The sequence below is a fragment of the Phasianus colchicus genome, chromosome 28, assembly GCF_987193195.1.
Source record: "Phasianus colchicus chromosome 28, bPhaCol1.hap1.1, whole genome shotgun sequence".
Lineage (NCBI taxonomy): Eukaryota > Metazoa > Chordata > Aves > Galliformes > Phasianidae > Phasianus > Phasianus colchicus.
This window is the reverse complement of record NC_143463.1, coordinates 1698084-1721310: the sequence shown is the minus strand read 5'-3', so window position 1 is coordinate 1721310 and position 23227 is coordinate 1698084. Positions and strand designations below refer to the sequence as shown.

At 60.7% G+C, this 23227-nt stretch overlaps 2 protein-coding genes across 4 annotated transcripts in view; one reads left to right on the top strand and one right to left on the bottom strand.

The window, feature by feature from the left end:
* Positions 1 to 1798: 1798 nt before the first annotated feature.
* LOC116236158 (unconventional myosin-Vb-like) lies at positions 1799 to 13169 on the top strand. The gene is made up of 37 exons (XM_090126003.1): positions 1799 to 1874; positions 2300 to 2410; positions 2601 to 2763; positions 2834 to 2978; positions 3196 to 3352; positions 3465 to 3605; positions 3752 to 3833; positions 4015 to 4116; positions 4314 to 4426; positions 4496 to 4761; positions 4871 to 4952; positions 5190 to 5330; positions 5407 to 5529; positions 5648 to 5731; positions 6144 to 6281; positions 6374 to 6471; positions 6578 to 6664; positions 6745 to 6856; positions 7188 to 7399; positions 7472 to 7628; positions 7785 to 8024; positions 8213 to 8422; positions 8510 to 8603; positions 8676 to 8821; positions 8970 to 9083; positions 9202 to 9438; positions 9519 to 9613; positions 9781 to 9967; positions 10125 to 10218; positions 10346 to 10483; positions 10619 to 10770; positions 10930 to 11019; positions 11220 to 11370; positions 12039 to 12309; positions 12386 to 12560; positions 12662 to 12742; positions 12846 to 13169. The coding sequence occupies exons 1-37, from the start codon at positions 1848 to 1850 to the stop codon at positions 13002 to 13004; spliced, it is 5175 nt and encodes a 1724-aa protein (XP_089982129.1). The 5' UTR covers positions 1799 to 1847; the 3' UTR covers positions 13005 to 13169.
* A 328-nt stretch (positions 13170 to 13497) lies between these two features.
* Positions 13498 to 23227, bottom strand: part of UNC13A (unc-13 homolog A) — a 28433-nt gene continuing 18703 nt past the window's right edge. The window contains exons 34-46 of one of the 3 annotated variants that reach the window (XM_031604604.2): positions 23083 to 23171; positions 22844 to 22996; positions 22415 to 22538; positions 21194 to 21199; positions 19377 to 19415; positions 18577 to 18606; positions 17691 to 17747; positions 17526 to 17606; positions 17278 to 17425; positions 16790 to 16846; positions 15724 to 15816; positions 15489 to 15648; positions 13498 to 14928 (exon numbers count right to left, since the gene is read on the bottom strand). In XM_031604604.2, the coding sequence (XP_031460464.1) occupies positions 14640 to 14928; positions 15489 to 15648; positions 15724 to 15816; positions 16790 to 16846; positions 17278 to 17425; positions 17526 to 17606; positions 17691 to 17747; positions 18577 to 18606; positions 19377 to 19415; positions 21194 to 21199; positions 22415 to 22538; positions 22844 to 22996; positions 23083 to 23171 (1326 nt within the window). In that variant the 3' untranslated portion in view covers positions 13498 to 14639. The remainder of the gene's footprint in view (positions 14929 to 15488; positions 15649 to 15723; positions 15817 to 16789; positions 16847 to 17277; positions 17426 to 17525; positions 17607 to 17690; positions 17748 to 18576; positions 18607 to 19376; positions 19416 to 21193; positions 21200 to 22414; positions 22539 to 22843; positions 22997 to 23082; positions 23172 to 23227) is intronic. The other 2 variants (XM_090125921.1, XM_090125920.1) reach the window with 2 other exon arrangements.

Below are 23227 nucleotides of genomic sequence, written 5' to 3'. Positions count from 1 at the left end.
TGGTTGAAAACAGCAGGGTTGGAAACCTTCTTGGGCTGCTCCGGGGTTGCAGGAGAGGAGCAGAACTGCTGCCTGGCTTCCTCTGCTCCCAGCCCCTTTCCTTCCCCCTTCTCTTTCCCTTCCCCTTCCTTCCATGCCCTTTACCCTTTTCCTACCCCTTTCCTTTCCCCTTCCATGTCCTTTCCCCTTCTCCTTCGCTTTCCCCTTCCTCTTTCCTCCCCCCTTTCCTTCCATTTTCTTTCCCTTTTTCCTACCCCTTCCATTTCCCCTTCCATTTCCTTTCCCCTTCTCCTTCCCCTTCTCTTTCTCTTTCCCTTCCCTGATTACTTCTTTCCCATTCTATATCTCTTTCTTCCCCTTTCCCCTTTTCTATCCCTTTCCCTTCCTTTTATCCTTCTCTTCCTCTCCACTCTTTTCTTTCCTCTCTGCTTCCCTTCCCTTCCCTTCCCTTCCCTTCCCTTCCCTTCCCTTCCCTTCCCTTCCCTTCCCTTCCCTTCCCTTCCCTTCCCTTCCCTTCCCTTCCCTTCCCTTCCCTTCCCTTCCCTTCCCTTCCCTTCCCTTCCCTTCCCTTCCCCCTTCCCTTCCCTCTTCCCTTCCCTTCCCCTTTTCTTTCCACTTCCCTCTTTCCTTCCTTCTCTCCTTCCTATCCCTTCCCCTTCTTCTCTCCCCTCTTTCCCTTCCTTTCCCTCTCACCTTCCCTTTCCACTCCCCTTCTTCCCTTCCTTCCCCTTCCCTTTCTCTTTCCCTCCCTCCCTTTCCCCCCCTTCCATCCACACTGCTCTCCCCTCATTCAATATTTGCCCCAGCCACACCAAATACACAACAGCGATAAAAATAAAAGCCCAAACAAGGTTAAGGCAGTGCTGGGAGCTGAGATTTGACCACGGGGGGACAGAAATGGGGCAGGACGGTGCCAACTGCGGGCACACGGCTCCGTGCTGAACGGGGCAGAGCAGCGCCCCGATAAGCGGCTGCTCCCCGCCCGGCATTGCAGGACTTTGCCCTCTTGGGGCTGTGGGACGATGCCAAACAACAGAAGCCACCCGGAACGCCCCAACCTCACGGATATCATAGAATCGTCTGATTTGAACGAGGTCCTAAAGGACATTTCCATCACAACGACCACGAGCATCGCTTTCTGATGGCTGCGACGGTTTTCGAGTAATTAAAAGCGGAGCGTTTAGCGCAGCCCTGTGTCACGTTGAGGGATTGCTGCAGACACAGCGCAGCGCCCGGGGCTCCTGCCATGGCCGGAAACCCCAAAACATCCCACTGAGGTCCCCCGTGCCCCAGGCTGGGAAATGCATCCCTTCCCACCCCATGTGTTGGGACAGGAGATGGAGGATGCGGGTCCCGGGGTCCCTTCTAATTGAGCAGCCCCAGATGGGAGACAAGATCCCAAAGGTCTCTGGGATCCCCACCCCAGAGCAGCGCTCAGCTGAACGCCCTGAGATGTTCTCTCTCGTAGGGCTAATAAATATTCACCCAGGGGACGGGAGGGTCAGCCAGAGAGGGGTCAGTTTTGGGGGGTCCTACATAGGGGGTGCCGTGGGCAGGAGAAACTCGAGCTGCCCCCGGTGGTCCTGGGGTGGGGGGCGGCACTTTGGGGGTGTGTGTGGGGGGGCATCCTGTGGGGTGAGTCCATTAGAGCTCAGGGGGTTCTTGGGTTCTCCCCCATTAAAGGAGCCGGAGGTGTCTATGAAGGGCTCTTAGGGTCCTCCCCCATTAGGGGAGGAGTGCGGTGCTGTGGCAGCAGAGCAGCTGTGGACCCCGTATCCAATTATCGGCAATTAGCGTCTATAAAAGGGCGGTGAGCTGGGGGGAGCCGGCTGTGTGACAGCGGGGCTATGGCGGCAGGGCAGCCCTATGGGCAGGTGAGGCTGTGGGGGGGGAAGGGAAAGTCTGTATCGCCCTATGTGGAGCAGCTCCTTTCCCTGTGTGCTGCTGGAGCTGTGGCAGTGGGGTCAGGGTGTTGTGGGTTCCCCTTTTATGGTGGTATCCTATAGGAAAGGAGGACTGCTTCCTTAGCAGCAAGGTGGGGTGGGGTGGGGGGGCTGATTCCAAAGGGACTTTGGGGCTGGAGCATCCCCCAGCCCTGTTGCTGGGTGCCCAAAACAGCTGGTTTTGAGCCCTTTTTGCTGTCATGTTCTGCTTTTGGGTGATTGCAAGGCCTCCCTGCTCAGCTGGGGGGGATCCACCCTGCAGGTCTGTGGGGATGCTGAGCACCAGGTTGAATGCAGAGAGCTGCATGGTTTGGTGGCTGTCTGTAGGGTGTCCCTCCTGTCCCCTTCCCCCCCAGGGTGCCCGGGTCTGGATCCCTGACTGCGTCCATGTCTGGAGAGCAGCAGAAATAACCAAAGGCTATGAGGAAGGAGACTCCATCCTGCACCTCCGCCTGGAGGATGGCTCGGTGAGGTTGGGGCCATGTGGGTCCTGAGATAAGATCATCTTTGCACCCCAAATCCACCTGTGCCCCTTGGTGGAGAGGCCACAAGGAGCCTAGTGGCTGTGCAGGAGCACAGCTCGCTGTGGCCGTTCCTCCTGCCTACCTGGGGGCTGTCTGTCCCTGCTCAGTGCTCACCCTTTCCCCAACCCTACAGCCTCTCATTTACCCCCTGGGCTCTCAGCTGCCACCTCTCTGCAACCCTGAGTGCCTCTCAGGCAAGGATGACCTGGTGGCTCTGAGCCACCTGCATGAGCCAGCAGTGCTGCATTCCCTCCGTGTGCGCTTCCTGGAGGCCAATGCCATCTACACCTACTGCGGTGAGCCCGCGTCCCTCCAGCCCTACCCAGTGCCCCCCTTCCCTGTCTGAGCCCCGAGCCCTTCCTGCAGGCATCATCCTGGTGGCCATCAACCCCTACAAGCCGCTACCCATCTATGAGGATGAGGTGATCTACGCCTACAGCGGCCGGGAGATGGGGGATATGGACCCCCACATCTTTGCGTTGGCAGAGGAGGCCTACAGGCAGATGGTGAGGTGAGAGATCCTTCTGGGGGACCTCAGGGTGGGGGTGTCCCCTTGGGTTGTGTACCACAGACTTGGGTTGAGGTAGGAAAAGGCTGAAGCCCCATTGGGAGGAACTGTTCCACTGGGGGTTCCCAACATGGGGTTGTAACCCCTGGGTTGTGGTGGAGAAGGGCTGAAGCCCCATTGGAACCATCCCAGTGGCTGAAGGGTTCACATTCCCTTCCAGGTTTGGTAGGAACCAGTCCCTCATCATCAGTGGTGAATCAGGAGCAGGGAAAACTGCCTCAGCCAAGTATGCCATGAGATACTTCACCACCGTCGGGGGTGGTCTGGGGGACTCCAGCATGGAGGAGAAGGTGCTGGCCTCCAGTCCACTCATGGAGGTGCGTCCCCCATCCCAAAGCCCTTCCCATGGCCTTCAGCCCATGATAAAATGGGTGTGAGGGGTTGGCCTCCCCTGGAGCATCTGGAGAAACAAAGCCTCCCTCCTGCCAGGCCTTTGGGAACGCCAAGACTACCAGGAATGACAACAGCAGCCGCTTTGGGAAGTACATTGAGATTGGCTTCAGCCATGCCCGTGTGATGGGGGCCACCATCAAGACCTACCTGCTGGAGAAGTCCCGTGTCACCTTCCAGGTGGGGCTCTGGGTAGGGACAGGGCCAAGTGTTGGCCATGGCTGCTATGGCACGCAGCCCCAGCGCTGCTCGGTTGAACTGGGAGGTGGGAGCATCCCCTTGTCCCCGCTCTGGGGGTGCTCAGTGCTCTTCTCACTCGTCTGCAGGCAAAAGCAGAACGGAACTACCACATCTTCTATCAGCTCTGTGCATCAGCTGCCCTGCCTGAGCTGCAGGGTCTGCATCTGCGTGAGTGCCCCATGTCCCCCCGGGTGTGCCCATGGTGATGCCAGCACTCTGCATTCCACCCCCACCTCCCATTCCCCCAGCCTTTGGGGCTGCTGGCTGGATGTGCTGCCCCATGGGATGGGGGTGGTTGGGAGCCCGGTGGGGCTGTGCTGCTTTCAACACCCACACATCTCCTCTTTAGGTGGAGCAGAGACCTTCTACTACACCCAGCAGGGCCGCTGCAGCACAAGCACTGATGATGCATCTGACTTGGACAGCACACGGCACGCCTTCTCCCTCCTGGGTACTGTCCTGGGTTGGGGAAAAACAATGGGGTGGGCATCCCCATTGTCCTGTGGGCTGTCACAATCATCCCACCTCCCTCACCCCCTGTTGGTTGGCTGCCCCATTGCTGCCCAGCGGGGTATCTGCTGGTTTTTCCCTTTTCTCCAGCTCGTGCTGTGCAGGATCTGACCCCAACCCCTCACTCTGTGCCTGCAGGCGTCCCTGAAGCTGACCAGCTGGAGCTCTTTGCCATCCTTGCTGCCATCCTGCACCTGGGCAACGTCGCCATCAGAGGGAGGGACCGCCACGGGGACGGCTGCTTTGTGGAGGTGGGTGAGAGCCCCACGTGTGTCCCCAAGCATCCCAGCACTGCTGGTGACACCTCTGTCCCTTCTCAGCCCAACAGTGAGGCCTTGGGGCTGTTCTGTGCGCTGCTGGGCATTGAGGAGGTGCAGGTGACACGCTGGCTCTGCCACCGCAAGCTGGTGACGGCGGGTGAGACCTACATGAAGCCGCTCAGCAGGCAGCAGGCGCTGGACTGCAGGGATGCCCTGGCCAAGCACATGTATGGGCAGGTCTTCAGGTGGATGACAAGCAGGGTCAACCGTGCCCTGCGCTCACCAGAGGGCCACCACACGTCCATTGGCATCCTGGACATCTATGGGTAAGGACAGCTCTCCTCTTTGTGATCCTCCTCTGGCCACTGTTGGGTTTGTGGATGGGGTTGGGTCTGTGGCTGTGCCCTGCCTCAAGCAGCAATCTGCTGCCCACAGGTTTGAGATGTTCGACCTCAACAGCTTTGAGCAGTTCTGCATCAACTATGCCAATGAGAAGCTGCAGCAGCTCTTCAACCTGGTGGGTATCTCCCAATTGTCTCCTTGCTGGGAGGGCGGCACACCTCCCTGTGTCCTGCTGTGCTGCTCCTTCTGTCCTCCTGCCCTGGGGATGTGGCTGCTCCCTCAAAACTGGGAATGGGGCTGGAGATGGGCATGGAGCCCTCTGTTCTCCAGAAGATCCGAGAGAAGGGGAAAGGCTGCCCTGTGCAAACCTCTGCCCTCACCTTGGTCCTGCTCTGCTCTCCTGTCCCTCCAGCACGTCTTCAAGCTGGAGCAGGAGGAGTACGTGGCTGAGGAGATCCCATGGGTCTTCATTGACTTCTGTGACAACCAGCCATGCATTGAGCTCATCGAGGGCCGACTGGGCGTGCTGGACCTGCTGAATGAGGAGTGCAAGGTGGGTTGGGGTGCTGGCAGCACTGCAGCCCTCCAGAGCCCCCCCGGCTGCTTCCCCTGACCCCTCTGCCTTTCAGATGCCCCAGGGCAGTGATGGGAGCTGGGCCCAGAAGCTGTACCAGATCCACCTTGGCAGCTCCCACTTCCAGAAGCCCAAGAGGCCGACGGATGCCTTCATTGTGTGCCACTTTGCTGGCAAGGTAGGAGAGCAACTCTGGCCCCCTGGGCAGCTCTGGCTCCTAAGGCTCTTGTTCCAAGAGCGCTGCAGCAAGCTGGGCTGGGAAAGTCCCAGGGTAACGTTGTGCTGTTCCCTGCCAGGTGGAGTATCAGTGTGATGGGTTTGTGGAGAAGAACAGGGACACCATCCCCGAGGAGCTGGTGGGGCTGCTGAGAGCCAGCAAGGTGCGAGCATCCCAGGGCTGGAAGGGTGGGTGATGTGGGAGAAATGAGCTGTGGGTGCTCCAACCCCATTCCCATGGGTTGCCATAATTTGGGGTGTGTGATGCCTTGGTCACCATGCCCCTGTGGAGGGGGGAGGGGGGTCCTGTTGCCCTCAGGTTGGTAATGCTGTCATTTCTTTCCTCTGCATTGCGTGGTCCTGGCAGAAGGTAAGTGACATCTTGGCACACCTTGGGCTGCTCTCATGGCAGGGTGTCCGTGGGTGCATTGGGTTCTTCTGGGGGCAGGAGGGGGCACAGCTGGTTCTCCCACATCTGGGCTGTGTGCTGGGCTCCTGGGTCTGTGTCCTGCAGTGATGGCTCTGGGTGCATGGTGTGATGTTCCCTTCTGGCTCTCATTGCCCCACTCTGTGCAGTCTGCGCTGCTCACTGAGCTCTTCCTGGAGGATGGGGATGGCCCCACGTCCCGCAGGTCCAGTGGGTCCAGGTCCGGCCGCCCCAGCCGCAGGTCAATTCCTGGTACGCAGAAGAGCAAGAAGTCCATCTCCAGCCAGGTATGGGGCAGGGACAGCCCTGGCAGGGGGAGGGGAGGAGGCCCTGCTGTGTGCTGGAGAGGCTCTGAGCGCTTTCCTGTTGTCCTCTACAGTTCAAATCCTCCCTGCACCGGCTGATGGAGACGCTGGGCAGCACCACACCGCACTACGTGCGCTGCATCAAACCCAACGACAGCAAGCTGCCCTTTGTGTGAGTGCTGTGGGGCTGTGCCAAACCCCGAGCTGCATCCCTCATACCCCACATGCGCTCCCCCAGCTGACACCTGAATGACATAACCCTTTCATTTTTGCCCCAGCTTTGACTCCAGGAGAGCAGTGGAGCAGCTGAGAGCTTGTGGAGTGCTGGAAACCATCCGGATCAGTGCTGCTGGTTACCCCTCCAGGTACCCTTCCCCACTCCTCCAGCACCATGGGGGTCCACTGGCTGCAGCACCCCCTGATCATCCCCTCTATGCCCCCACAGGTGGACATACCAGGAGTTCTTTGAGAGGTACAGGGCTCTGCTGAGCAGGGAGGAGCTGGTGGGTGATGATGCGAAGCAGAGCTGCAGCCTTGCCTTGGAGAGGCTGCTGCAAGTAAGGGGTTGCAGCAGGGTCCCCCAGACACATCCCTTGTGTGTGCGTTTTTCCCCATTTCTTGTTCTCCTGAGCATCCTTCATGTACAATTCTCCCCATCCCTTGCAGGATTTCACCCAGCATCCTTCATACATGCTTCTCCCCATCCCTTGGTGTCCCTCGAGCATCCCTTGCACATCCTTCTCCCCATCCTTTTTCCAGCACGGGTCCTCAGTGTGTTGTGCACGATGGATAGAAACTGGCATCCTGCAGCCAGCAGGGAGGTCACACAGCATCCCTTTGGGAGAACCTCTTTGAGGCATTGCTCTGAATCTCCCTCATATCCTGCAGGACCCCAGCGTGTACCGCTGCGGGAAGAGCAAGGTGTTCTTCCGTGCTGGCCAGGTGGCATTCCTGGAGGAGCTGCGGTGCCGCCGGCTGCGTGCAGCCTGCACCCTGCTGCAGAGGCACCTGCGGGGCTGGCTGGCACGGCGACGCTTCGGGCGCCTTCGTGCTGCAGCTTTGTGCCTGCAGCGTCACACCCGGGGCATGTTGGCACGCAGGTGAGATGCAAAGAGCTGAGCCCGAGGGTGGGGAGGGGAGGCTGTGGGGTTCTCATCTCCTGCACCCTGCAGGCTCGCCGCTGAGCTGCGGAGGAGCAGAGCTGCGGTGGTGCTGCAGAAGAACGTGAGGATGGTGTTGGCTCGGCGCTCCTACCTGCGTGTGTGTCGAGCTGCTCTCACCATCCAGGCCTTCAGCCGGGGGATGTTTGCTCGACGCCTCTACTGCCAGGTAGGAGCATGGCAGAGCAGTGAGTGCTGTGCACGGATGGGAGCAGTGCCCTCCTGCATCTTGGTGACGGCGCGGCGCCGATCCCACTGCAAGCAACCTTTGTTGCATTGTCCCTTGTGCTCGCTGGTGATTCTGCTGTCCTGTATCTCCCCACAGATGGTGCAGCACCAAAAAGCTGTGGTGCTCCAGGCTGCTGTGAGGGGCTGGTTGGCCCGCCGGCACTACAGCTGTCTGCGCAGGGCTGTGCTCTACCTGCAGTGCTGCTACCGCCGGGCGCGGGCGCGCCGTGAGCTGCAAAGGCTGCGGGCTGAAGCTCGCTCAGTAGAGCACTACAAGCAGCTGCACAAAGGCATGGAGATCAAGGTGATGCAGCTGCAGCGCAGGCTGGATGAGCAGGTGGGTGCTGCAGCTCTTGGGTGCCCACGGTGCAGCGGTCAACCCGTCCCTACGGTGGGCTCTTTGGTTGGCATGCTGCACGGGGTGATACCTGAGAAAATGGGATACCCCGTTGCTGCTGATGGGTTCCCCTTTGGGGTGAGGTGCCCACGTGCACCCTCTCAAGTTTTGGTGCTGTCTGCCCCCAGGCCCAGGAGAAGCAGCGATTGGCAGAGCAGCTCTCGGCACTGAATGCTGCTCACGCTGAGGAGGTGCAGCGGCTGCGGGAGGAGATGCGGTGGCTGCGGGAGGATGCGGCACACGACGCTCAGGTGCAGCGGCTGCAGGAGCGGCTGGCCGAGCTGGAGAGGCACAGTGCTGAGAGCCACCTGGCCCAGGAGGTGGAGGAGCTCCGGCAGGTCTGACGTGGGGCTGGGGGTGATAGAGGTGCTGTGCGCCCCAGAGGTGCCCCCTGGGCTGCATCTGTCCCTCTGCTCACTCCGCAGCGCCTGGCAGAAGTGGAAGCAGTGAAGCTGCACCTGGGTGAGGAGAGGGATGCTCTGATTCAGCGCACCTTGGAGCAGTCGCAGGATCTGGAAGGTAGAAGGATCCCCATCCTCGGTGCACCCTCCCTGTGTTCCCACGTGTTCCTACGTGTCTGTCTGCCTGCAGAGCAGCACCAGCGTGCGGCACGGGAGAGCCGGGGGCTGCAGCAGGAGCTGGAGGAGGAGCGGGCGCGCTACCAGAGCCTGGTGCAGGATTACGCCCGCCTGGAGCAGGGCTATGAGAACCTGCGGGATGAAGTGGCCTTCCATAGGGTGAGGAGTCATGTTGGGCTCAGCCCCTTTGGGCTGCTGTGTCTCTGTCACCCCCAGGCCTATCCTTGTACCCCCACGAGAGATGGGATGTGAGATAGTGGCTGTTTGGGGGGCAAGGAGCAACTCTGTCCCTTTTCTCTCCCATCAGCAAAGCACCTTGAGACGTTCCCCTTCATCCGAGAGCTTCCTGGGCTCTGAGAGCAGCTACATGTCCTCCATGTCCACTGCCCCTTCTCGGGATGGCTCAGACCTACAGGCTGAGGTTAGTGGAGATGGTGGAGGTGACAAATGGAAGCACCCCTTCCCATGGGCTCCTGTGGTCCCAGAGGGGCAGCTGCAGGGCTGTCAGCCCCCAGCTCCAACCTCCTTCCCACTCCCAGGGGCTGGAGGAGCGCTGGCAGCCACCACCTGAGGTCCCCCAGCCTCCCCACCCCATGGAGGACCCTGTGCCTAACGCTGCTGTGGGGCAGGACCGCTTTGAGAAGGCTTATCTGCTGCTGCTGGGGCAGCTCAATGCTGTCACGGAGGAGCTGGCCCGCACCCGGGAGGAGCTGGGGAGGAGCAAAGCATCCGCTGAGCACGAGGAGAGGAAACCCTTGGATTTCCTTAAGCGAAGGGTGAGCCTCTGCCCCGTGTCTGTGGGGATGGAGCTGAGCTGCTGGGGCTGCCCTCACCCTGCCCTGCTCTCCTCTTGCAGAACATTGCTGAGATGCTGGGGCTGGGCAGGAGCCCTGAGAAGGCGGCGGGGGATGACTTGAAGCATGCATACGATGCGGTGCAGGTGGCCAACAAGTGAGTGTGGCCCCATAGATGCTCTGGGAGATGTTGGTTTGAGGGGATAAACCTTACCCCTGAAGGATAGAGGTTGATGTCTGGGAGTCATGGAATAAGTTGGGTTGGAAGGGACCCAAAGCACAATCCAGTCCAAGTGCACTGCCTCAGTTTCCCCACTTGTGCAGGCTGTTGGTGAGCCAGCTGCAGGAGGAGAAGCAGCACCACGAGGAGGAGGTGGAGGGGCTGCACCTCGACATCCGTTCACTCAAGCAGCTGAGCCAGCAGCAGGCTGCCCTCATCCAGGACCTGCAGCGGCACCAGGGCCAGGAGGGGCTGCAGCACCACGTTGTGCGTCTGAAGGAGGAGAACTGGGTAAGGGGGGCACAACAGGATCGGGCTGGATACCCCCATCTTGTCCTATGGCAATCTGCAGCATCCCATTTGGGAGCAATGCATGGGAACTCTGGCATCTCCTGACCCTGTGAGTGGGTACTGGGGGTGTGAGCCTTACAAGGCTGTCCTTGCTCAGGAGCTGTCCCAGAAGCTGGAGAAACAGGAGAGGACCACGCTGAAGCTGCAGAAGCAGCTGAGAGCCTACATGAAGCAGATCCAGGAGTTTACATGTAAGTAGATGCGTGGGAAGGGGGACAAAGGGATGGGGGTCACCAGCCTGCTTTGGTGCTGGTGCATCACACACAGGGACCTGCTGCAAGTCCCGTGGCCCAGGATGTGATCTGTGCTTCCCTCCAGCAATGAAGAAAGAGCCCACCACACCGGGGCAGGAGCCAGCAACGTCCCTCATGGTCCCATCCCCACCAGGGCCCCCCCAGGCCATGCTGGCATGGAGGCTGGAGGACGAAGGGCGCATCATCAAGGCCATCATCACAGGTGGGCTTGGGGTAACGTGGTCCCACTGATCCAACAGAGTGCCCAGGGATGGGTCCTGTCCCTCCCTTCCCCCCAGCCTTGCCCAGCTCTGCTCTCCATGGCTGCCTGGCCCCACATCTGTGCCCTTCCCTACAGATTATCGCCTGCAGAGCAGCCCTGGGGCAATGCCAGAACTTCCAGCTTACGTCCTCTTCCTCTGCATCCGGCACGCAGACCACTGCTGTGATGAGCCACGAGCCCACTCACTGCTGGATGCAGCCATCAATGCCATCAAAAGGGTCATGAAGGTGCTGGGGGCAGGAAAATTGCTGGGTGATGTGGAGATGGCATGGGGGGGAGGCTGCAGCCTGGACCCTAGGGCTCTGTAGGATGGTGCTGGGGTGCTATGGGGCCACTGCTGGCACCTCACTGACCCACTCCCTGCTTGCTTTCTGCCCACCCCACAGAAGCACAGTGATGACTTTGATGTGGTGGCACTTTGGCTTGCAAATGCCTGCCGGCTCCTGAACTGCCTGCGTCAGTACGGCCGGGATGAGGTAGGGTTTGGGGAGGGGGCTGTCATCCCCACCCCTCCCAGGATGATATCAAGAGCCTTGGGCTTTGTCTATGGGCTGGGGCTGCCCCCCATTTGGTGCACAGGCACGTGCTGGGCTGCTCCTGCCCCTTGTTGCCCCAGGGTGGGCTTTGGGGTGGGGTCACCCGGGGACCCATCACCCTGACCTGGCTGTACCTGCAGAGCTGCCACCAGGGGAACACAGCACACCAGAATGAGCATCGCCTGCGCAACCTGGACCCGCAGGGCCCCTGCCACAGCCTGGGAGCATTGGCAGTGCAGCTGTACCAGCAGCTCGTCCGCACGGCTGAGAAGCGCCTCAAGCCCATGATTGGTATGGATGGAGCTTGGGGGGGTGTGGGGCTGGGGGCTCGTGGGGTGCCTGGTGGTCCTGGTGGTGGAGGGGGGTGGTGCTGTGGGTTGGCTTGGGTTGGGTTCCTTGTGATGGGGGGATTGGGGTTGGGTTGGATTCATCTTTAAGGAGGATGTGGGGTGGGTTGGGTTCCCCGTGGGGTGGATTGGGTTCCTCTTAAGAGGACTGTAGGTTGGCTTTGGTTGAGTTGGGTTCCTCATGGTGAGGGGCTGTGGGTTGGGTTGGACTCCTCTTAGGTGGGCTGTGGGTTGGGCTCTGTTTCCCATGGGGGGGCTGTGGGTTGGGTTGAAGTCCTCTTAGGCTGGGTTGGGTTCTCCACAGCCCCCTAAGGCAGCACAGAGGAGAGCTGTGAGTTGGGTTAGGTTTCCCATGCCTGGGGCTCTGGGTTGGGTTGGGATCCCCACAGGAGGGCTCTAAGATCTGGTGTTGGAGTATCCCAGATCAGATAATGCATTTGAGGAGCTGAAGGGGGAGGGGAGATTTGTACCCCATCTGAGGACCTCCATCACTCACACGCCCCACTTCTCACATCCAAGGAGCACAGCCACCCCATCAGCTCCTCCATCCCCAGCTGGAGATGACATGAAGCCAATGAGCCACGCTCTGATCATTCTTCTTCCCCCCTCCAGTTGCTGCGATGCTGGAGAGTGAGACCATCCAGGGTCTGTCCTCCTCCTGCCCTCCCACCCACCGCCGCTCCTCGGCCCCCCCAGCCCACACACTGCCCGAGCTCCTGCAGCAGCTGGGCTCCTTCCACCGCACACTGGAGCATTATGGGCTGTCCCCAGCCGTGGGACATCAGCTGCTGCGCCAGCTCCTCTTCCTCATCAGCGGCACCACCCTCAACTACCTGCTGCTGAGGAAGGACGCGTGCTCCTGGAGCCGTGGCATCCAGCTCAGGTTGGTCCTAAGTGGGGTGTATATGGGGGGGGTGAGGAATGGGGGCTGCCTCCTGCTGACCCCCCCTGCCCCATAGGTACAACATCAGTCAGGTGGAGCAGTGGCTGCGGGCGCAGGGGCTGCAGCAGAGCGGAGCCCGTGAGATGCTGGAGCCTCTGATCCAGGCTGCACAGCTGCTGCAGGTGAAGAAGGCGACAGAGGAGGACGCGGGGGCCATCTGCAGCCTGTGCACCGTGCTGACCCCACAGCAGGTACGGGGCTGGGGGGGTTGGATGCAGCGACCTGGGAGCCTTGGACACCAGTGCTGGGGCAGAGATGATCCCTCAGCTCCATCATCTGCTGTCTGCCCCAGGTGGTGAAGATCCTACGGGCGTACACCCCCACTGCTGGGCTGGAGGAGAGAGTGAGCCCTGCCTTCATCAGCAGCGTGGAGGTAGGGAAGGAGGTTCTGCTGGCTGGGGAGAGGGGGGGTCTTGGCTCTGCTGGGGGGGCTTTGGCTCTTGGCCACTGCCTTGCTGATGGCCATATCCCCACAGAATCGACTGCAGGAGCAGCAGGCAGAGGGACCGAGCCAGCTCCTGGTGGACACCAGCCACTTCTTCCCTGTGCACCTGCCCTTCATCCCCTCCCCGCTGCACCTGGATGAGCTCTGCATCCCCAGCAGCGTGGACCTGGCCTTCCTGGTGCGCCTCTGAGCCTGCAGGAGGACCTGCGGGGTTGGGATGCAGCTCTGTGTGATGTTTGTTTGTTGGAACCCTCAGGTACTGCCTTTGTGGCACAGCTGTGATGATCTTCACCCCTTTCTTTTTAATGCTTTGGTGTTAATAAAAGTCTTTGCAGATAAACTGAGTGCCTGAGGCTGGCTGCTTGGGGGGGAGTAGTTGTAAGGTGATGTCCTTGTGGTTGGCATTGGGTCCTCCTTGCCCACTTGTTAGGCTTTGGGGGCACATTGGGGGAGGGTGGAGTATTACCTGACCCTATTTAACTCTTTGGTTGAAGCTTTTGCCCAAAGATCAGTGATCCTGATGGATCCCTTCCATTGGGGGGCAGAGGGTTGGTTGGAGGGATGGCTCTTAAGAATTGCAGGCACCATCCACGGCACTTCAATGCTGACCTTAAATGTGGGATGTCCTTCCCACCCCACAACATAGGTGATTTTTTTTCCTTTTTTTTTTTTTTAATGTCAGTTATAATAAAATATTTTTACAGAGCCCAAAAAAGTCAAAATAGTGCAAAACATCTCACTGTCATGCATCCAGGGGAGCCCCTGCTATGGGGGGGAGGTACAGACACACAGGTACGGAGCAGAGTGGTGGGGTGTCCATCACATGCCAAACAGGGTGGGGTAGGAAGGGGGCACATAGGGGTGGGGGGGGGCAGGGCTGAGCCCCCTTGGGAGCAGCAGTTAGAAAAGGGGTGTAAACATTGAACAGAAAGAGTGGACACCTAAACCCTTTGGTCCCAGGCAAACCCTATAGAAAGGAGATGGAGAGGTGGGGTGGGGTACCCTGTCCTTGAGGGTGGGGGGGGGTGAGAGGTATATATTGAGTTGGGGGGGGCTTCTGGCTGTGGGTGGGACCCTGTGCTCCTGCCCCCTCCCTCCTCCTCCAGACACACACACACCACTGATCACACAAATGGTGGTTAATGGGGAATAGGGGAGGGGTCCTTGGGCTTGGAAGGGGGGGGGGAAGGTTTTTCTTGTGCCAAGGAGGTCCCGTGGGCGCTGCTGTGGAGGTGGGTGCCCCCAGCCCACGGGATGCGAGTGCCCCTCACCCCCCACCCTGGCACCTCGGGTGGGGCATGGGGCAGGGAAGACAGGAATGGGGCTGGGGGTTGCTCCCTGCCCTCCAGCCCCAGTGATGCCGCCGCCAGCTGGGGGGGTCCCCAGCCCCCATAGCCCTTCGGGGTGCGGGGCACAGCTGCCCCGTTTATGTACAGCTCTATCTACATATGTACAAGGGACGGGGACAACGGGCCGTCACCTGGGCCCCCCCAGCCCAGAGCTTTCCTTGCATCCCTCAACGAGGCGGGGGGGCCAGGTGGGGTCTTTGGGATCCCTCCATCCCCGCTGGGGAAGGGGCAGCTCCGCCCCGTTGCCCGGTTTGGGGTGCAGCCCTATAGCCCCGTGGGTCGGGATGGCGACGCTCTGTGCTTTCTCACAGCCAAAGGAGGAATGGGGTGGGGGGGGAGGGTCCGGCGCTGCACCCACATCCCCCTCCCCATAGGCAGGAGCCGCCCGTCGTGGCCTCTCTTATGGCTTATACATGGCTGGGGGACGCTGTGGGGCTGCGGGTGGGGGAGGGGATGGGGGGGGGGGTGGGTGGGATTTAAGTGCTGCCCTCTTCAGCCGAGCGCGTGTCGGATTTGAGCTTGACGAACTCCTTGGCCACCTCGTCGTTGTTGCGCTGGGACAGGATGCGCAGCACGGTCAGCCCCGTGTCGTCCATGTGGATGCGGCGGCCGAGGGGCAGCCAACAGGCACAGCCCCCCCGCTGCAGGAGGTCACGCAGCTGCAGCACGGCGATGCCCACCGTGCGGTCCTCGCGGGCGAAGCAGTAATCCTTCACACACACCTGCAGCTCGTAGCACTCGGGACCCGTCTCTGTCCCCAGTGTGCTGTGGGTTGGGGGTGAGGTTGGGGCAGCGTTGGCACGGGGGGGGGGGGCGGGGGCTCTGGGACAGCATTGTGGCCCCCATAGGTTGTATTTTTTCCCCGCTTCCTGCTGCTGGTGGTGTCCCCATGTCCCAGTGTCTCCAGAATCCTGAGCTCCCCAGCATCCCCATGTCTCCATTTCCCCAGTGACCACACATCTCCACTGTCCCCAGCATCCCCCTCTCTCCAGTGTCCCATATGCCCAGCATCCCCACATCCCGATGTCCTCAGCATCCCTACATTTCCTGGTGTCCCCAGTGTCCCCAGTGTCTCACATCCCAAGCATCCCCATGTCTCCAGAGTCCCCACATCCCTAATGTCTCCACCTCCCTGCATCTGCGTTGTCCCCATGACCCCGGTGGTCCCCATGTCCTCAGCACCCCCACATCTCCAGTGTCCCCATGTCCCTACATCCCCATCGTCCCCACCTCCCCAGTGTCCCCATGTCCTCGATGTGCCCCTGTCCCCGTGTCCCCAGCATCCCCCCACATCCCCAGCCCTGCGCCCCACAGCTGCCACTCACAACTGGAAGCTCTCGTTGTACTTGGGGGCCCAGCTGTTGTTCTTGGATTTGGTGGCAAATTTCCTCTTCTTGTCACTCAGGTGGGGGCCGATGATGTTGACCTCAATGAAGGGCCGGAAGATGCCCGACGTCTGCCACTTCAGGTCATTGGCAGCCACCACTGTGCCAAGAGGGCATGTGAGGTTGGTGGGGTGTCACCACCCCCCGACCCCCTTTAGATTCCCCCCATGCCCACCTTTCACAGTGACTTTGTGTTCACCGGTGCCGGGGTGGGTGAAGAGCTCCACGTGGATGGACACCTCCCCAACGGGGTCCTCCACACCAGATCCTGCGTGGCCGAGGGTGCAGGGTGAGTGCCAGCCCTTGGTGCTGTCCCCTCTTGTCCCCTGTTGTCCCCTGCCTGCCTCCAAGCCCGCTGCAGTGGGGCAGGCGACGTGGGGACAGCGGGGGGTTCAGCACCGCGTGTGCCCCAATGTGACCCCATGGGGAAATGGGGGGCAGCCACCATTGGGGACAGCTGGGGCTGGCAGCAGGGACACTGCTGTCCCCTCTCCATCAGTGGGTCCCAAACCCCTTCCCCTCCTCACCCCAAGAGAGCCTGAGGGGAATGGGGTGGGACCCCGATGGCGGGGGATGCGGGATGACGGTGCTCAGTGTACCCCTGTGCCACCACCAAAGCTATGGGGCTGCCCCACAATTAGGGGGAACTCGGTGACCTGCAACCCCCCCACGTCAAGCGGTGCATGCACCCATGGGTGAAGGAGGGTGGGGGGGCAATGCAGGCTCAGAACGTTCAACAGGAGGAGGACGTCCCCACGTGTTCCAGCATGGCACGGGGAGGGGGGCACAACCACACTCCATCCTCTGCCCCCACCCGGCACCCCGTCCCCATGGGCAGTGCCATGCTGAGCCAGAATGGAGCAATGGAGGGGGGGGTCTGAGTGCAGGAGGCCAAGCAGGGGGTGCAGACCCATCCCTCCACCCCCCCTCCCCCCCCAAAAAAAAAAAACTGAAGGTGTGCAGGAGGCCAAGCAGGGCCCATAGGGGAGGCTGTGCTCATTCCTCGAGGCGGTAATGGTCCTTATGGCAATAAGGTGGGGGGACATGGGTTGTGTGTGCCCCCCCCGCAGCAGCACCGGGGTGCCCTGAGCTCACAAGCCAGCCCCAAGCTGTGGGGATGGGGAAGGGGTCAATGCCCCCAAACTCCCCCCAGTTCAGCCCAAAGCAGCCCTGTGAGACTGGGGGGGGCACATCTTGGGGGAGAGGCAGAGGGGTGCTGGGGGGGTGAGCAGTGCACGTACCCTTCTCAGGATAAATCTCTTCACTAAGGGTAAACCTAACACCTTTTCCACCATGGACTATCGGGGAGGAGAGAGAGAAAGAGACGGAGACACAGCACAGAGCGGACAGAGAGAGGAGGGAGACAGCGTGTGTGTGGGGGGGGACAGCAAAAAGAGGGGTGGGGGGAGGAACAGAAAGAGAGAGAAAGAGAGATCAGCGCTGGCGGACGACACTGCGGCGACACGGAGCACCCAGGGGGGCTGGGGGGACCCACAGGACAGACGGACTGACGGACGTCCTGGTGTGGGGACGGGGACGCACAGACAGACCTGGTGCTGGGGAGGGGGCACTGAGCTCCCCACGGTCCCATTCATCCACAGAGCACACAGCAGGGAGAGCCCACGCCATCCTCACACCCACGGCCCTGTGGACCCCCGCGCTCCAGCCCCATTGGGAGTGTGGTTATGGGTTGGGGGGTGGGATGTGGGGGGCTGGGGGGGGGTCGTACCTTGTGATGTCTGTGTCTGCACAAAGGTTTTGATGAGCAGGTCGGTGGCTTGGGTGTACAGGGACAGCGCGTAGCGCAGCGACTGCAGGTCGGGGCTCTTCTCCAGGAAGGTCTTCTTCAGCCCCACACCACCAGCGTGGAAGTATTGCTGTGGGGGGGGGGGGGGAGGAGTTGTGGGGCATGGGGGGGCTCAACCTGGTGTTCCCATAGGGACAGTGCTGTCCCCATCCACCCCACAGTGCCCTCACCTTGATGGTGTCCAACGCCAACTCCACCACTGCGCACTGCTTGGGGGTCAGGCTCTTGGCTTCCTCCCGCACCATGTGGTCCTGAGGGGGGGACAAAGGCTCAGAGTGGGGACGCGTGGGGCCGTCACCTCACCCCACATTGAAAGGGGACCTCAGAGAGCCCACCTTCAGCTTGGAGAGCTGCCCCAGCTCCTTGGCTGCGTTGAAGATCATCTGCGTGCCCTGCAGAGAACGGAGAGAAGGGGATGGCGAGAGTGAGCGGCCAGGTTGTGTGTGGGGGGGGGGGTTGCAATGCCTGGGGACTCCCAGCCCCCAGACTCAGAGGGGTTCCTCTGAGCCCTTTGGGTATCCCCAGGAGCTGAGCAATCACAGCACAGCGACAGGGCTTGGGGACAGCAGGGCAGGGTGACGCTTTGGCACCGGTGACCCCATATCCCTGCTCTGTGCCCCCCAAGAGAGGGACAAAGGGACAGAGTTTGGGGACGCGCTGGCACCTGGCACAGTTCCCCGCTGCTCCATGGTGCATTTGTCCCCCCCTTGCCCCAACCCCACCACTCAGCCCCAGGGGGTTCCAGACCCTGGGACACCCCCAGGGGACACCATGGGTGGGTGTCAGCGGTCCCCACAGTGCCCCACATTGTGCCACCTCCACGTGTGGGGATGCAAAGCCCCACTGACACGACCCCAAAGAGTGCAGCCCCACAGCATGGGGTCACCCCTCGGAAGCTGAGCTCTGGCTCCATTCCAGTGTGTAATGGGGCAAACTGGGGCAGAGCCATGACCACCAGCTCCCCCCCCAGCACCAGCAGTTCCAGTCCCCCCCCAACAACGAGAAACCCCACAAACCACCCCATACCTTTATTTCCTACTGCCCCCATTAACCCTTCGCGGCCCACTCCTGCCTCATTAACCCTTCTCTTGCTGGCCCTGTCCCCCCCATAGGGACGCAGCTGTCACTCAAACGGAGCCCAACGGGACACGGTACAGAGCGGGACCCCCCCACCCCACAGCACATGGGGCAAGGATGGGAGGAGACGAGCTGTGTCCTTACTTCAGTGTGACTGGGCAGCTTCACCCTGCTCTGGAAAAGAAGAGCAAGGGACAGTTACTGGGGGCCCCAGTGGTGAGCGTGCCAGGTCTTCGCCCTATGGAGTGGGCTCAGTGCCCCCCACCTGCGGGGCTGGGTGATGGAAGACTGCACTGAGGCAATGTGGGGAGGGAGATGCTGTCCTCTATGGGTCACAGCACGGAGACATCGGGGCCAGGTGTGGCAATGCCAGCACAGCTCTTTGTGGCACTCAGTTTTGGGGTATGTGAGCACTGCGTGGTGTGGGGAGCAGCTGGATAGGGGGCGGGCGCCCACGGATGGGGGTCTGCATGGGGAACAGGGAGGTCTGGGGCTCAGTGAAGTCTGCTGGGGGTGAGGTCAGAGATCCATGGGATCCCTGCAGCGCCCACCAGTCCTGTGGGATGCTGGATGTTGCACCACTGGGTACCGGTACCCATGGGGGTCAGTGGGACACCAGTCCCCAGTCCTACACCCCCAGCAATGGGGTGGGTTTGTGCCCTCCTGTTCCTGCACCCGGTGGGATGCCGAGCCGCATGCCCCACACCTAACACCCCACAAACCCACCCATGGGGTAAACATGGCACAACCTCCCCCACAACCAAACACAGACGTGGGGCTCTGCCCCATCCCGCACAGCTCCGGGACAACACGGCACAGAGCCACACCACACCACGCCACATCCAGACAGCACGACAAGAGGAAGCACGGACAAACCCGGCGACCACGGGGCCAACAGGGCGGCCACGGGGCGAGGACACACACGGAGCCCACGGGCTATTTACCTTCTCTGTCCCTTTGCCATGTTTTCTCAAGAGCGTGCCCTGTAGAAGCAATGTCAGAGGGTGAGCATTGGGAGACAGCATGGGATGGGACGTGGAGGGGATGTGGGTAAAGCGAGGGCATCACTGAGCTCCTAAAGGATGGCTGGGGATGATGGGGACAGGTCCCCAGGGGGGTCAGTGGGACACCAGTCCCTGTGGGATGCTGGATGTTGCACCACTGGGTACTGGTACCCATGGGGGTCAGTGGGACACCAGTCCCCAGAGCATGCTGGGCCATTTGTTCCCCACTGGGATGTTGGATGTTGCACCAATGGGGAACTGGTGCCCATCCTGCAATGCTGGACCCATGGGGGTTGGTCCCTGTTGGGATGCTGAGTCAATGAAGGGCTGGTGCTGGTGACTGTGGGATACCAGGCTCACAGAGGGCTGGTCCCCTAGGATGCTGGGTTAGCAGGGAACTGGTCCCACTGGGATGCTGGGTTGATGAGCAACTGCTCCCTGCTGGGATGCTGGCTTAGTGGGCCAGCAGCCTCTAAGGGGTGCTGGATGTTGTACAAACAGAGAATTGATCCCAGCATTGGGATGCTGGACCTGTGGAGGACTGGTTCCTGCTGGGAGGATGGGCTGATGAGCAACTGGTCCCCACTGGGCTCATAGGGGACTGGTTCCTGCTGGGATGTTGGCTCAGGGGGTGCCATGGGATATCAGGCTCATAGAGGACTGGCCCCATGGATTGCTGGGTCAGTGGGACACCGGTCTCTCTAGGATGCTGAGCTGATGAGCATCTAGTCCCAGTTGGAATGCAGGACTCATAGAAGACTGTTTCCTGCTGGGATGCCAGGTGAGTGGAGGAATGGTCCCGTGGGAGGTTGGGTCTGCTGGTCCCCACTGGGATGCTGGATATTGCACCAATGGGGAGCTGATCCACCACGTTGGGATGCTGGAACTATGGGGGTTGGTCCTCACGGGGATGCTGGGTCAGTGGGGGACTGATTCCTATCGGGATGCTGGGCCTGTAGAGGACTGGTCCTGGTGGGATGCCACAGGGTGACATGGGGGGCTGTGAGCAGCTTCTGGGAGGAGGAGTCTGGGGTACCTCTGAATGAGGAGGTACAAGCATTAGACAGGGTGGTTGTGTGGGGAGCTTGTGGGGGGTGGGGATGAGCAGCATGGCTGGGTCAAGCAGGGCTACCAGGAAGGATTGTGACCTGGGGGGAAACTGAGGTATGGAGTGATGGGGGAGCAGGGGGACCTTGTGTCCTACAGAGACAGCCCCAGACAGAGCAGAAGAGGACAGAAGGAAACCGCTGGGTCCAAGCCGTGCAAGGGACCAGAGCAGTGCCGATCCCATATCCTGCCCAGGGCAGAGCCTCGTGCCTCCTGCCAACCTCCTGGCCAACACCTCGTGTCCCAGTTGCTCCTCTCTGCAGGCAGGGAACACCTCTGCCCTCAGCCCCCACCGTGCCCACAGCCCGGCCAGACCCTATGGGGAAACTGAGGCACGCGGGGTGCAGAGCAGCCCTGCCCACCCTGATCCCACAGCCAGTGTCCCTGTCCCACCCCAAGACAGAGCAAGATGACGGGGTCAACTCGGCTGCCCCCAAACATGGCGCTGCCCGTTGCCATCCCCTCTCACGCTGACTCCAAATCCAGGCACCCTGAATCCGTCCAACCCCAAATCCCCACTGAGGTCGGTGTCAAGCGGGCAGTAAGGGGACGGGCAGAGCACGGGCAGCCACAGGGGACAGGAACCGGAGAGGCCAGGACCGACACACAGCGGACAGACAGACAGACAGACATGGAGCCGCCGTACTTACAATCATCTGCCATTGAGAGGCGAGCGGAGCAAGTGGAGAGAACAACCGTGACATGAGTGTCCCCATCGGATGTGACGCGCTGCCCAGTGCCAGACCCCTGCCCATCTCATCATGGTCCTCCTGACCCCATCCCACCCGCCTCCCTGCTGCAGCGGGGACTCAGCCTCAGCCCCGCACTTCCAAGGCTGGCAAACATCATCCAGTGGGGTTTCAAACCATCTGCACGTCCCTGTCACCACCCCATGGCACAGCGAGCGCTGCCACCGCCCCATGGCAGAGCTACATGTGGTGGGATGGGGACAAGGACCAGGATGGGGGCAGAGCCAGCAGCACAGACACAACACAGAGCCCCACAGCCCTGCAGAGCTGGCTCCAGGCGAGTGGCCCATCCCAGCTCTGTGACTGTGACAACATCCTGGGGTCACACAATTTGGGGACATCCCCATCCCTGCCCAAAAGCCCCACGTTGCTGTATGTGGGGAGGACAGACGCAGCACTGCGACACGGAGACTGCAGGAATCTTCTCTCCATGCAAGAACCATTGCTAGGCTTCACACCCATCCCTGTGTCACCCCATCCCTGTGTTACCCCATCCCTGTGTCACCCCATCCAAATGGTGCCAGAGCCATGGCAAGGCCCCCTCTATCTCCAACACCTCCATATTCATTTTCCCAGAACAGGGCATGGAGGGAAGGATGGGAGGACATGGCTGGATGCTTCCTGATGCCACCATGGCAGGAAGGCGGTATTCCAGCGACAGGGAACCAGAACCTACAGCACTGGGATTAAGAGACCCAAGCTCTGCTGACTCTAACAGGCTCTAACACCAACACCAACTTTAACTCACCCCAGCTATCCAAAACCTAACCTTAACCTGAACCCTTAACTTCAGTCCCAACCTTAACCCTAACCCAAACCCAAGTCCTAACCCCTAAGCCTAAATGTAACCCCTGATCCCAACCCTAACCCCAACCCCTGGATCCCAACTATAACCCTAACCCCAGTGCTATCCCTAACCCCAATCCCAACCTAATCCCTGACCCTGACCCTAACTCCAGCTCTTGACTTTACATCTCAGGTGGCCATTCCTTCCTCTGTCCTTTTCCCAGCCATGAGCTGGGGACACACCTGTGGAGGCCACCAACTCCAGTGCCCCACCACAGATCCAGCAGTGCCCTGTGTGGCAGCAGCTCCGTGTCCCCACCCCATCCCATCACTCACCGTCTGGTCGGTGAGCGGTGGCAGCACGATGGTCTTCTCCATGGTGTTCATCACCAGCTTCCAGAGCTCCTTCAGCACGCGCTTCAGCACCGTCTTCTCGCAGATCTTGGCGAAGAGTGTCAGGCTGCAGGGTGGGAATGGGGTTGACATCCCTGCATGGCATCCCAGTGTCACCCCATGCACAGCCAACCCAACCCTATTGGCTTTCCATGCTTCAAACTTGGGGACACAGGGTCTGGAGGTCATGGCTGATGTCCCAGCATCCCAACTCCACCCCATGTACAGCCAGCTCAATCCTACTGGTCTTCTGTGTTCCAAAGTTGGGGATGCAGGGTCTGGAGGTCATGGCTGACGTCCCAGCATGGAATCCCCATGTCGCCACCCAACCCTACTGGTCCTCCATGTTGGGAACATGGGGATCCCACTCACTTGCTGTCCAGGAGGTCCATGATGGGCTGCAGGACGTTGTCAGCATCCTGTGCCACGCTGCTGCAGGTGCTGGCAGGGACATTGCCAGTGCCCTTCACCTGGCTCAGGATGTCCCCCATCTGCTTAACGCATTCCTCGATGTGGGGCTGGAAGCTGAGGATGGCAGTGACCAGGGGGGTCAGTGCCCTCTCATAGGACCCCCTGCATGGGCATGATCCCCAGACCCCATGCCCCCTCACCTGGTGGCAAACACTCGGCTCAGTTCATCCAGGACGTTGTTGAGCTTCACCTGCAGCTCCTTTAGGATGTCACTGGCTTCTGTGTCCAGCTTGGGGGGGACAGTTTGGGGCAGACATCAGATCCCCTAGCCCAACACTGGAGGTT

Coding starts and splice junctions, on each gene's coding strand:
- LOC116236158 (XM_090126003.1), top strand. CDS start 1,848: ATGGCGGCAGGGCAGCCCTATGGGCAG. Junction 1,875..2,299: donor CAGGGCAGCCCTATGGGCAG/GTGAGGCTGTGG, acceptor CTTCCCCCCCAG/GGTGCCCGGGTCTGGATCCC. Junction 7,400..7,471: donor CGGGGCATGTTGGCACGCAG/GTGAGATGCAAA, acceptor TGCACCCTGCAG/GCTCGCCGCTGAGCTGCGGA.